Genomic DNA, 12,350 nt, shown 5'->3' with positions numbered 1-12,350 from the left:
TGATCTCCATCATCTATGCATGCTGACACAGTGTGTATGTCAGAATAAGCGCTGGTCCATGTTTAGCAGGCTGAAGGCATAGCAAATCACGTCGTGACCCTTGCCTTCACCTATGCTATAGGTGTGAACACACCTCTCTACCTCCGCTGTTGTCATGACAATGAAGCTGTGAGAAAGTTCACCGTGATTTACAGCAGGTTCTAGTGTTTCTGGTAAAGTTAGCACCAACGTTTTCTTCATCGCCTCCCCTCCCCAACCGGTCCAGAAAAACCCATAATACACCCTGTGCCACCCATCTGCTCAGATCAAACCCTCACAATACCAATGATAATCTTGTAGCCGCTGCGTTAAAGACTAGCATCCACCCCCACCCGTGTGTGCCACTTCCTCATTTTTAGCACAAACAAAACCCTCATTTCACTATCCAAACATCCCCCTCTGCACTAATACACCCTGAACGTGGAATTTAATTCATCTCCTTGTTTCTCTGAAAGACCCTCAAGCACCTGGGCATTAAACTACTCTATTCTCAGCTTTATTCATTAAAATACTTGAACTTGCCCTGATAATTAAAAGCACATTCCTAATAAGCTCAATTTATTTAGCATCACATTACCAAGAATCTTTCTCTTCCCGCAGACACATACAAATAAACAAATCCGGACTCCGCACTACAGGATGTGTCCCTGATTCCGTGTTTATTGTTTCCATGGTAGCCTGAAGAGTAGAGGGCTGGAAGAATGTAATCATCAGTGGAGCTCAACAGAAGGTGAGAAATGCAGGTGTGTAGATGGAGACGTGCGTGAGAGAGAAGAAAAGTCGCTATGATTTCAGCTCCAAACTGTCACTGAATTGTCTCTCCAAGTAAAACACTCACAGGATCACTTCCCCTTTTCAGCAATGCACTGCTAACAGGAAAGAGGTCTGACACAAAACATCCTGGGACCCCACAGAAGAGCTAATGGTTGCAAATGAACTGATTTAACATAACAGATTCATCGAGCATGACAAATGTTCATTTGTAAATGTGATTTGACACTGTCCTGTACAGCTGTGAACCAAAAAATATGCATGTGCAAACATACACACATGCGCATACTGTAAACATGGATACATGGGATTCATAGATTGGTCCTGTGAGAAATTTGGTTCCTCTGAGGTTTGTTTAGAGGGCTGATGTGTGCGGTGCTGACTCCATTAGGTACTAAGTGGAGCATCAGTAACACAAGCAATGAGAAAGAGAGGGAAAAAGACAGGGACAAGAAAAGATGATGCAGGTAAAGGCACAGAAGAGAAAGACATAAACTACCATTCACTCGTTTGGGATCAGTAAGTTTTTTTTATATGAGAAATTAATACTAATAGGACGCATTAAATTGATCAAAAGTAACAGAAAGACTCTTACATTGAAACATTATATTTCAATAAATGCTGTTCTTTTGAAATTCTTATTCATCAAAGAATCCAGAAGAAAAGTTATCATGGCAGCACAACTGTTTTCAAAAAAAGAAGAAGAAATGTTTCTTGAGCAGCAAATCATGTGATAGTAAAGACTGGAGTTATGGCTGGTGAAAATTCAGCTTTGCATCACAGGAATAAATTACATTTTAAAATTTACCAAAAGAGAAATCAGTTATTTTAAGCTGTAATAATATTTCACAATATTACCATTTTTACTGTATTTTTGATCAAATAAATGCAGCCTTGGTGAGCATAAGAGACTTCTTTCAAAAACATAAAAGAAACCTTACCCAGCACAAACTTTTGAACAGCAGTGTAGCTCCGAAAAATAATAATAATAATAATAATAACATACAATTGTGCTCTATGGGAATATCTAGTTTACTTGTTACAAAGTGCCTCAAACAAACGTCTGAGTATCTTCTACAAATTTCATGTCACTAAATTTGCAAACTTTGACAAATCCAGTGATTATTTTATCCTCAACAGCATTCATTGTATCAGCACAGCACCTTTGTTTCCTGAAGGACTAACAAAAAAATCCTGTGTGACCCCACTCCAGAAGTTGCGTAAATCCAGCCAATTAAAACTGAGCATGCCAGATGGAGAAAGTGCAATATGCATCAACCAGTCACTGAACAACAGACGGCTGTGTGCTGTGTGGTGTGCTGTGAGAAGGTAAGACTTCTCTAACCATAACCATAACCTATAATCTGAGAGAAATTATTTGTTCATGAGAATGTTGTTTGAGCCCATACTGCAGCCCTATTCCTAACTTTAGCCCTGAAATCTCATTGGTTGATAGGAATGTTGATCCCAGAACACATCCTATAGTTTGGTGAATTACATAAAAAAAGAAGCACTATCTGATTGGTTGCCACGTGACATGAAGAGAAATAATAGTGCTGTCAGTTTTTACATCTCATTTTTACATATACTTATTTACATATTTTACATCAAATTGTGTCTTATTTTGAACATGGAGGACAGATAGCTTTCAACAAATATAACAATCCTAGATAAAGTCACATGTTGTTCAGCTAACCTCCCAGAAATGTCTTGTCTTTTCCTGCTCAGGAACAATGCAACAAATTGTACAGATTATTTTTATTTCATGGAGAGTGGTACAAGAGCGCCCCCTACCCACAGGCCTGTAGGATACCTACTAGTATATACTGTACCTACCCACCTATATTCCTACTGGTATAGGAGTGTTTAATGCCGTTATCAGGCTTGGTTCATAAAAAATAAAAATAATAAGAACTGCCTATTCAAACACATTTAAACGCCAAACAGCATGTTATATTTAAATAAAATATTCCTTAATGTATTTATAATATTCCTTAAAAAAAATAAAAAAATAAAATATTAATTCAGGCCTGTTATGAAGTCTTTTCTGTTTCTCCAGCTCGCTTGATGTCTCTAACCTAAGGTCAGATTCAGTGAAGCTGGACAAGGGTAATGTAAGAGGTAAGTCTAAAGGGCATTTTATAAGCATGTACCTGTGACATGCTTATAAAATGCCCTTTAGACTTACTTCTGTACATTTCACGCATTGCATGCAATATTAGCAAGCTTTCTTAACTGCACTGTCATTTATACTATGTTGTGATATGAGATGAGATGCAGACATGAGTTAAAGTGATCCTGGAAAAGAAAAATCTTGACAGCTTTTCAGAGATCTGTAAATGCATTTTACCCAGTGATGTTCCCTGGTGTATCTTTAGCTATTCTACAGATATTCTACATACATGCTCTTTGCTTTCAGCCATACAATTACATCAATGTACTCCAGTGTATTTCAGTGCTACAAGGAACTGTCTTTCACAAGGATGGGAGTTGTGTATTTACCATCACCCCATTTATATAGCACAGTGACCCACAGACACATCCAGCTCTTGCTATTCCAGGCATCACATACACTGTTGCTGAGGCAACCATGTCTATAAGAGTTTACCTTGACAACCATACATTGCACCATAAGGTCTTGTCGCAGTTCCTTTGAGCTGGGTGACTTTTACATTAAATTCTTTGCCCAGATACTGAGGCATATTTAGCATCATATATTGTCTCTAAAAGTCAGGTTTAGGAGCTGTCAGCAAACTCACAGACTGGAAGCAACACTTCAACACAAAATTATTTTAACTTCAAACTATATGATTAAAAAACAAATTGACATTTTCATGAATTCTAAAACAAAGCAGCTCCATGCTCTTGTACCTCTCACTCTCTTGCGTGGCTTCTGCCTACCTGCTCATTGGTGTTCATGCACTGTAGTTTCATCTGTTTTAGATAGGTGGCAGTCAGAGGCATGTTGTAATCGATGAGGTCTGGGACCAGAGAGGTGGGCCGGTCGTTCTCTGTGGGTGAAAAACAACAAATGAAAGTTCACATTGACTGATTGTTTACACTACTGTTCAAAAGTATGAGGACTGTAAGATTGTTTATGCTTTTGAAAGCCATCTCTTATGCTCACCATTTATTTGATGAAAATGCATGTAAAAACAGAAATATTATAAAATACCTGTTTTCTGTTTTAAAATGTAATTTATACTAGTGATACAAAGATGCATTTACAGCTGCCATTTCTTAAGCCCTTAGTGTCACATGATCCTACAGAAATATTCTAACATGCTGATTTATTGCTAAAGAAACATTTATTCATATTTCTTCTTATTCATGATTCTTCATATTTTTGTGGAAACCAAGATACATTTTGTTCAAAAGAATAGTATTTATTTTAAATGGAAATCTTTTAAAACATTCTACATGCATTTACTGTCACTTCTGATCAATTTAATGCATTCTAGCTGGATGTAAGTATTATTATAATTTTTTTTTTAAACAAGAAAAACAAAACCTTGCTAACCCCAAAATGGAACGGTAAAAAAGCGTATTACTTATGAAGATTTGTGTCTAATTCATAAGTCTCCTTTTATGCATGTCCTACAAGTAATTGTTTAAATTGAAGGCCATAATAGTTTCACTCAATCCTATTCTCAGTAGTGTGCATGACTCAGTTTGGTCCTCTAGAAGGCGCTCTTGAAACGAAGCTCCAAAAGGCCCTGCTGAATCCCCTTGGGTCTTTGTTAAAATCAAACACAATACACGCAGACAGGCTTTTGTTTGGACACAGATCTTCTGACTCTGCAGGGTTCCCAGCCGCTATATAGCGTGAACAGCTCAAATAGCAAATTTTTATTCTATAAACTGCTTTAGAAAGCAGGGATGACGCAACCCTTCAAAACCCCTGCAGGCAGGAGATGATCAGCTAATTCACTATTCAAAGTTTGTTTAACATTCATTCTCTCCAAATGCACAGTTTTGCATTTGCAAATCGTATTTTGTAAACATGAATTACGTTATGAGTTAGTGAATTGCTGTTTGCAAATACAAAAACTTTTTAGTGAATGTGAATTAGCTAACACATTTGTGAATGATATGTTTTCCAGCTCATTTCAGTTATATTTGTTCATAGAAATCAAGCTCATCTGTGGCAGTGTGAATTAGTCACATCAGCCTGTGACTAATGGCAGACCGACGTCACGTCTGCGCAGATAGCTGACTTAAAGCATATATCTCAGCTGTAGGAAAATGACCAGATCTCTACAAATCCCTTCTGATTCATGTTCAAGTAAAGGTGCTTATCGCTGTGCTGCTGATTTAATAAGTCATAAAACACTACGATAATAATAAGGCAGTTTCACTTGTAACAGCACTACTGTCTCTGAATTAAATGATGCAAATATCCAGACAGAAGGCATATTTGAAGGTCATCACATGAGCGTCTGCTATGTCATGTCTTGAAGGATTGCTTGTGTTTTTCCTTTAGCATTATTTTTCATTCTTTTTTTCGTTAATCTGATGTTTACTGTAGGAAGTGCGTGGGTCGGATTATCCATGCATTAATTACGAGGGGCCCGTAGAAGCGCACAATTTTAGTCTTGCCTCTGTGGCTCATCAAAAAGAGTCTGACTTTAATGAAGATTTTGGAAATCTTGTCTTCCTAATTACCGCTAAAGGGCAATGCACTCCCAAAACTTTAATTAATGATAAAATGAACAAAAACAAGCAATTTACTAAGCGGTACATATTCGTGTGCACAGTTCAAAACCATTAAAAATGGCAAATTTAGACATGAAATTTCAAGGATGGCGTCTGACCTTTGAACTCCGCTGTGCTGGGGTTGATGTGCATCCTTTTCTGGCATTCTCCACAGCTCATCAAGAAACGGGTCACCGCCTCACGTGGAAGAAATGCGTAGGTCTCTGCAATCTGACAACCAAAAGAGAGAGTGGAAAGGAGTCAGCAAACATTTTGGGGGAGATTAAACAAACTGTAAAGCTGAAACGAGGGAGCATAATGACAAAAATAGTTTATTGTGTTCTGATCTGCCTACTGAGGATACATTTAAATACATAATAAGTGTGCCTGCAACATGAAGGCTGTTCACTTAGAAGGCAGCTGCTTTTGTGGGGTGTTGGGAGCAAGGCAGCATACTAGTTTTCAGGAACATTCATTTTCCTACTAGGGACAACATAAATGCTACACAAAAATATACAAACTCATGTCTCATTTGCAACGCCTCCGTTTTCTTTTCCTGTTCCTCTCTTTTCTGGTCTCTTTCTGTCGCTGTTTCATCTCTCTTTTGCTCTTGCTTTCTTCTCCTGCAGGCTTTCTGTGTGCGACCTTCACACAGAGAGGGTGATGGAGCAGTAGGAATGGCAGGCCCACCACCCTCCCCCCCTTAGGCGGCACAGAGGGAAAAGGCCACACAGGGAAAACCTCACCTCCCAGAATGCCATGCTCCCAGACTGCCCCCTCCTCCCAGGCTGGCAGGGCTGGTCTCTGTGGGCTGCTCGTGCTATGAGACCTGACAGCAGGGCTCTCCAGGGCACTGGCTGAGGAGAGGAGGTGAACGTTGCCCCAAGGACATTGCGCAGCCCCTGCCACCCCCGCACACACCCAAAACACAGATACACAAACATCTTTTGCATCTTTAGTAATGGGGGTGCTCCCTTTTTTTGTCTGTGTCCAAAGCAATGAATGCCCCCCATCCCCCTCCCCCTCTCCCCCTCTCTCCTTCGAGAGAACAAGCTGAGGTCCAGTATGAGCCACAGAAATGCATTTAATTTTATAATAAAAAGACAAAAAAGTAATGCATAGAATTTCAGGTAATGGTGTGATAGGTGCCCCTTCAGTGGTCGCAATCACAATACAACACCATTGCAGTCCTGTCATGCCACCACTAGAGGGCAGCATCCAGACAGGAGCATTATGAAAGGGTAGTGGGTCAGAACAGGAAGGGTGATCTTGATTTTTTTTTTTTTTTTTTGTCTTTTCTGTAGTCACAGTAATTATCTAGAGCTGATTTATATTCATATCTGAAAGTGCATGAGGGGTTACCTACATCATATTAAATATTATTATTACTATTGTTGTTGTTAATAATAATAATTATACTACTACTACTAATAATAATACTAATTGGAACAATGGTTTTAGATTATGTATTACAATATATAATCAAACTAATTAATTTTTCAGTAATTAATCATGCAATTACATTATTATTATTATTATTATCATCAGTCCCTCTTAAAATATTACAATAAATTTAATAAATATTATTAATTAATAATTAATAAGATGTATTATTAATTTAGATTATATGGTAATATATAATCAAAATAATTAATATCAATTCATTAATATTTAATTTATAAATAAATATTACAATAAATATAATAAATACTTTGTATAATTATTTTAGGTTGTATAATATTTTATTTAATCAAAACAATTAATGTATATATTAATCTGTAATAACTTTGGACAATCTTGAGTCACGGGCATTTGGGACAGGGCCATGCATGTAAAACTGTAGAATGATTCTGGACACCACCAATCAGAGTCAGTTGCAGCTGGAAACAGCCAATGAAAGTCAGTTCAACCAGAGCAAATAAAGCCAATCACAGCTGATTTCTGAAGGTCACAGCCAATCGGGTGAGAACTTAAGAGTGCACTGATCTTTACTTGTCTGACAGTCCAGCAGTTTTGGAGAGGTTCAATGTGTGCCAAATGTCAACAACATGGCTATCAGAGAGTTAATTGCTTTAATTAGGTGATTAGCACAGAGCTTAGTGGGGGCTGGAACCCGACACCTGCTTGCACACACCAAGGAATCACAGCACAGGGGAGCATAATCAAGCATACTCGGTACACACTTACACCCCTACCTACTTCTAGAGGAATATATGTTAAGTCTAGCCTGTGTGTTCTGATTTAATTGGATCAGATTCTAAATTCTGCATTAGGTTGTACTTCATATCGACTTTCTCCCTCCCTCATTATCAAATAATAAGAAACACAATAACTCAATAACACATATGCTGAATGTATGTGTTAAGAAACATAATAGTCTATTTATAATTACACACTACACAAAACACTCCAGTGAAGCCTGATAGAGAAATTACACTGCACAAGAATAAAGGCATGTGATATGAAATCCCTCTCCCAGTGTTGCATGACAGTTCAGTGTGAGTGTATTTGGTCCCTCAGATTCAGTCGCTAACTCATTTATGTTTGTTCCTCCTACTTCATTCACCAGTGTCTCAGATAAAGGAGAGGTGAGTCACACACACACAGACACAACTCTCTTTACAACTAAGAATAGTGGTTGAGAAGCACTCGTTATTATGGGTACCAGTAGAAAAGAAATTGGACAGAGTTGTATTGAAGTAAACCAAAAATGGTCAGTGCTTTTTCTCCACTGAATATCATACAAAAACTCTGTCTGACACTTAAGTATTCCAGACCTCTCAGACTTCTCAGACAGTCAGAGAAAGAAAGAATATGACGGAAAATAGAGAGGTACACTGGAGACAAAAGGTTTGCCAAGGTGATGCACAGGTTGACTCATACCTGCAGTTTGGGCAACTTAAAACGCAGCTGGATATCAGTCCAAAATGAAATCCACTGTCTGTGGCTATGATCATTTTGTAGTCCTACCATAGCGACGAAAAATCACAAACGAGATCTCTGAGATATTAAATAAATTGCTTTTCCTATACAGTAAATTAAGGATCTTCTGCTTCTCCTGAAAAATCATATCACATGAATCTCTGAGTTTCAGAAAAGATCTCTGCAAAGTAAGAAACTGTGCACATATTTCCTAAGTCTGCTATCAAAGTCAGAGATTTCAATATGAAGAGGATTCAATATCTCAATATTATTTTTTCCTGATAAAAACTATGATTTCGGTAAAAAAATAAAGAAAAAAGAAGTCAGTCCTGATTCACGAAAAGGGCAAACTCTGAGCAATACAATTTTCCTCTGGGCTTGGCGAGCCAGGCAGCTTTATATAAGTACCATGATGCAATACTTGTCACTTGGGTCTTGTCATGTTTGACAGTTTGAGAGGTAGTGATGTTGACTTACATCGGTGGGTCAGACAAGTTCAGGTTTAAAAAGATTTTAGATTGCATTGGTTTGTTTTTCACATACGTGGGTGGGTGCGAATCGGAAAAAGCTGGCCAGCATCGCTAGCATGCATTAGTGCATTACAGCATTAAAAACCCAAAGAGTAAATCCACAAAATGTTATTTTATCTAAAGTTTAGACGTTGCTTTATAGTCTATAATGGCTCAACAGGTGTTTCAAAATGGCTGCTGTTGCCCCAGCAACAGCCTCCACTCATTATAGTTGTTCAGATGTTCTATTTTAGAGTTGCCTGTGTGGTCGTAAGAATAGAAACAGAGGGGATTTTTGCACATTGCTGCACAGGAAGACTATGCTGCATGTTCTTTTATAGCAAGAGTAAAGCGCTTTCGCTATTTTTTATGGACTGAATGATTGCTCACCGCCTTATAGGTCTTTTTCTGGCCGGCGTGTTTGGGTGCTCGTCCGGGATCTGCCCCCATCTCGACGTGCATGGCATAGATGATATCAAAAAAATCCTCCACCACAGCAACCCGCTTCAAAGAGCTGTCCTGGGCTGCCCCTCCATCTGAACACTGCAGAGAGACAGAGAGAAAATGTGATTATGAAAAAGAGAAGAAAGGTCAGCATTTAAAAAGTATGGCTACGTTTAGAATACAGGCCAAAATGGCCTTTTGAAGAGTGAAGAGTGAACAGCACAAACCACATGGAATCTTATCTTTCTGATTCTGATTTGGGCCAGCTTTCTGAGTGCCATCTTTGTTATTGTTCTTTTGCACATGCGGGTTATTTCAGTTCACCAGTTCACACTCAAATGTGATATTGGCCATATTTAAAAAATAATGCTAAAAGCCAAACAAAAAAACCTGACCTGAGCTATAAATCAGAATTGAGCACCAAGGGGCCTTTCACAAAAACATGAGATGCAGGCAGTGGAATGGGGAAATATATTCAAGATGTGTTTTTTAAAAGTTGAACTTACTTTAACTTGAGCACCACAACGTAAGCGCAATGGTGAAACACATCTGTCTAGTGTGTTTACATAGACACGCAATGGAAAAGAAGCGTAGAGGAATGGAAACACGCATTCTGTGTGAACGGCCCCAAAGGCTTGCAGTGTGAACACGGCCTATCACTCATACTTTATTAGGCTTTTCACAACCACCGCAAATGGGTATTACTGGGTTTCAATTCAGGTTTCTAGATTTCCCACTGTACATTTGCAGACCCTGGGTTAATGTTCCTATTTGCATATTCATGAGGTCAGTAACACTGATTGTTCAAATAACAGCTCTGTACAAAAACAAACAACATATTCTCATCTTCACTCCCATTGCATTTGTTCGACATTTTCATTTTTCTCTCAAACAATGCCACTAAACAGTATGTGAAGTTTCTGCGACTGTACAAAGCTCATGAATATTCAATGAGGTAAGTGCTGTTTAGTTTATGATAGTTTGTCTCTTGTGAAGCAGCTCGCAATATTAGCCCTGATGTAAAATGACAATAAGTGTAAAAACCTACAATCCGTGAAAGTCCTAAACCATAAATTTGCTCCAAAAAAATCCCCATTACACAATTTCAGCTGCAAAGCAATTCTGTCTGTGTTTTAGACCAGTAAACTGTAGTCTGCTTTGGCAGAATTAGACTTCGGGAGTAAGAATGACTCTGACAGGCTCAAAGGCCTCTGACAGCAGTAATGACACAGCAACCAGCTGAACTCTGCCTGCACCAGTCCACAGACTGGCATCTTTATGGGCACAAATCTTTTCAGCTCATACATTATTTGGATTTCTGAATTGCATTCTCCACATTTATGCTGATCTCAGTCACTTAAACAGCGTCTGTGCTACAGGGCTTTATGGGTACCGCCCCGAGGTTATGGTGGCTATGTATAAGGCTAAGAGAGTCTCTTTGTGCAGTGTATTATTCAGACGATCATTGATCTGAATCTAATATTAAGTCGTTCACAGCTCAAGGGGTTTGTTACAGAATATATCCACTGTTTAGATTTGTGTGTGAGAGAAATACGGTGTGGTTTTTGAACACTTTCCTGCAGCATTTTAAAAATAACTGCTTTCTTCACCACAGACACACACACAACCAGCCCCAGCTCCCATCATCGCCACCTTCAACCCTGCTTTCCATAAAGCTGACCCTGTCGCTATGGCAACTGGCAGCGCACTCGGGCAGGTGTGCAGGGCAGCGGGTCATGTGACACCTGCCGGAACTCTGCTCGCTGAGACAACCTTCTTAGTCCCCCAGTCCCACACAGGCCCGATGTCACCTGTTCCTTGTTGCTTTCACACCTTTTTCTCTTATTATTTCTTTCTCGGCTTTACTTGACACATCGTTTTCCATAGTAACTGTAACTTATTTAACTTCTTTTAAATGTGAAATGTGTAATTGTTGTGCCACTAGCATCAACAAAATGGAATGGCAAAGTACTGTTTTCAAACAGGTTTCTGGAACACTCCTCTTCTCTTTCACTGGTCAAACAAGCAGGTAGCCCCGCCCCATAATCACACCATTGGTTCAGCTGCTCTTGCTTTGCCAGGATATTCTTGAGTCCCACAGAGCTACTATACACTTTTTGGGGGGATTTTTTTTTACTAATAGCTCACCTCTGTATAATGAACTTGATTATTTTAATATTAAATTGGATTTTATTTTGGTTATTTATTTTAACATTTAAAAATTACACTCTCACAAACATCTTTTCTATTCTTCAGTAATAGTTTCTTTCGTTGTGTTACTAGATTAATTTTTAACACACACAACTGCAGGTGTGGTGTAAAAGAAGGAAGTAGCAGTCACTCTCCTTCCTCTTCACTTAATTTCTTTCCCTCATTCTTTAACTACACGTTTCTACTTTGATTCCCAGAGGGCCTGACGTTTTCTTTCCCTCTTTTCTCCACTTGTTTTGCTTTCTCTGTCACCTTTTCCTCAATACATCTTCCTTTTTTCTCTCTTTCTGCTGCTCTCCTTTCCTTTTTTCTCCTGTCCCGCTCCATCTTCCCTCTCTCCCTCTTTCTCTCGCTCCCCCTTTCCCAAGTGCCAGGTAATGAAAGTTGCCATGGCAACTAAAACCAGCGCATAGAGCGGGCTCGCTTTAATCCGGCCCTCTCCATCCGTCCGGCTCATGCATGCGTTCCCTCCTCTTGTCATAATTATCACTCTTATTATGCCATGATCAGTCAAACATGCATCAACCTGGTTTTCATGATCTCGGTCACGAGGTGACCGTGCCACACCTATGCAGAAATCCTCCTGCTCTCTGTCTACCAGAGAATATTCTAGAAATGGTCCCTCTAGGACACCAGACACAGGCTCTTGCAATACCTTTGAGAAAAAGCCTCGGCTACAGCCGTGGGGGGAGGACTGTGTGTGTTTGACTCTCTCTGTCCTACAAACATCTCCATCTCAGCTCGATTGCTCCATTCCAG

At 39.1% G+C, this 12,350-nt stretch overlaps 1 protein-coding gene across 1 annotated transcript in view; it reads right to left on the bottom strand.

The window, feature by feature from the left end:
- The window catches only part of nol4la (nucleolar protein 4-like a), a 45,052-nt gene that overhangs the window by 17,871 nt on the left and 14,831 nt on the right, over window positions 1-12,350 (bottom strand). Inside the window, exons 2-4 of the mRNA XM_058784689.1 lie at window positions 9,327-9,479; window positions 5,625-5,736; window positions 3,712-3,821 (exon numbers count right to left, since the gene is read on the bottom strand). Of these exons, the coding sequence (XP_058640672.1) occupies window positions 3,712-3,821; window positions 5,625-5,736; window positions 9,327-9,479 (375 nt within the window). The remainder of the gene's footprint in view (window positions 1-3,711; window positions 3,822-5,624; window positions 5,737-9,326; window positions 9,480-12,350) is intronic.

The sequence above is a fragment of the Onychostoma macrolepis genome, chromosome 08 (genome assembly GCF_012432095.1).
Source record: "Onychostoma macrolepis isolate SWU-2019 chromosome 08, ASM1243209v1, whole genome shotgun sequence".
NCBI lineage: Eukaryota > Metazoa > Chordata > Actinopteri > Cypriniformes > Cyprinidae > Onychostoma > Onychostoma macrolepis.
This window is presented reverse-complemented; position numbering and strand designations above follow the sequence as displayed.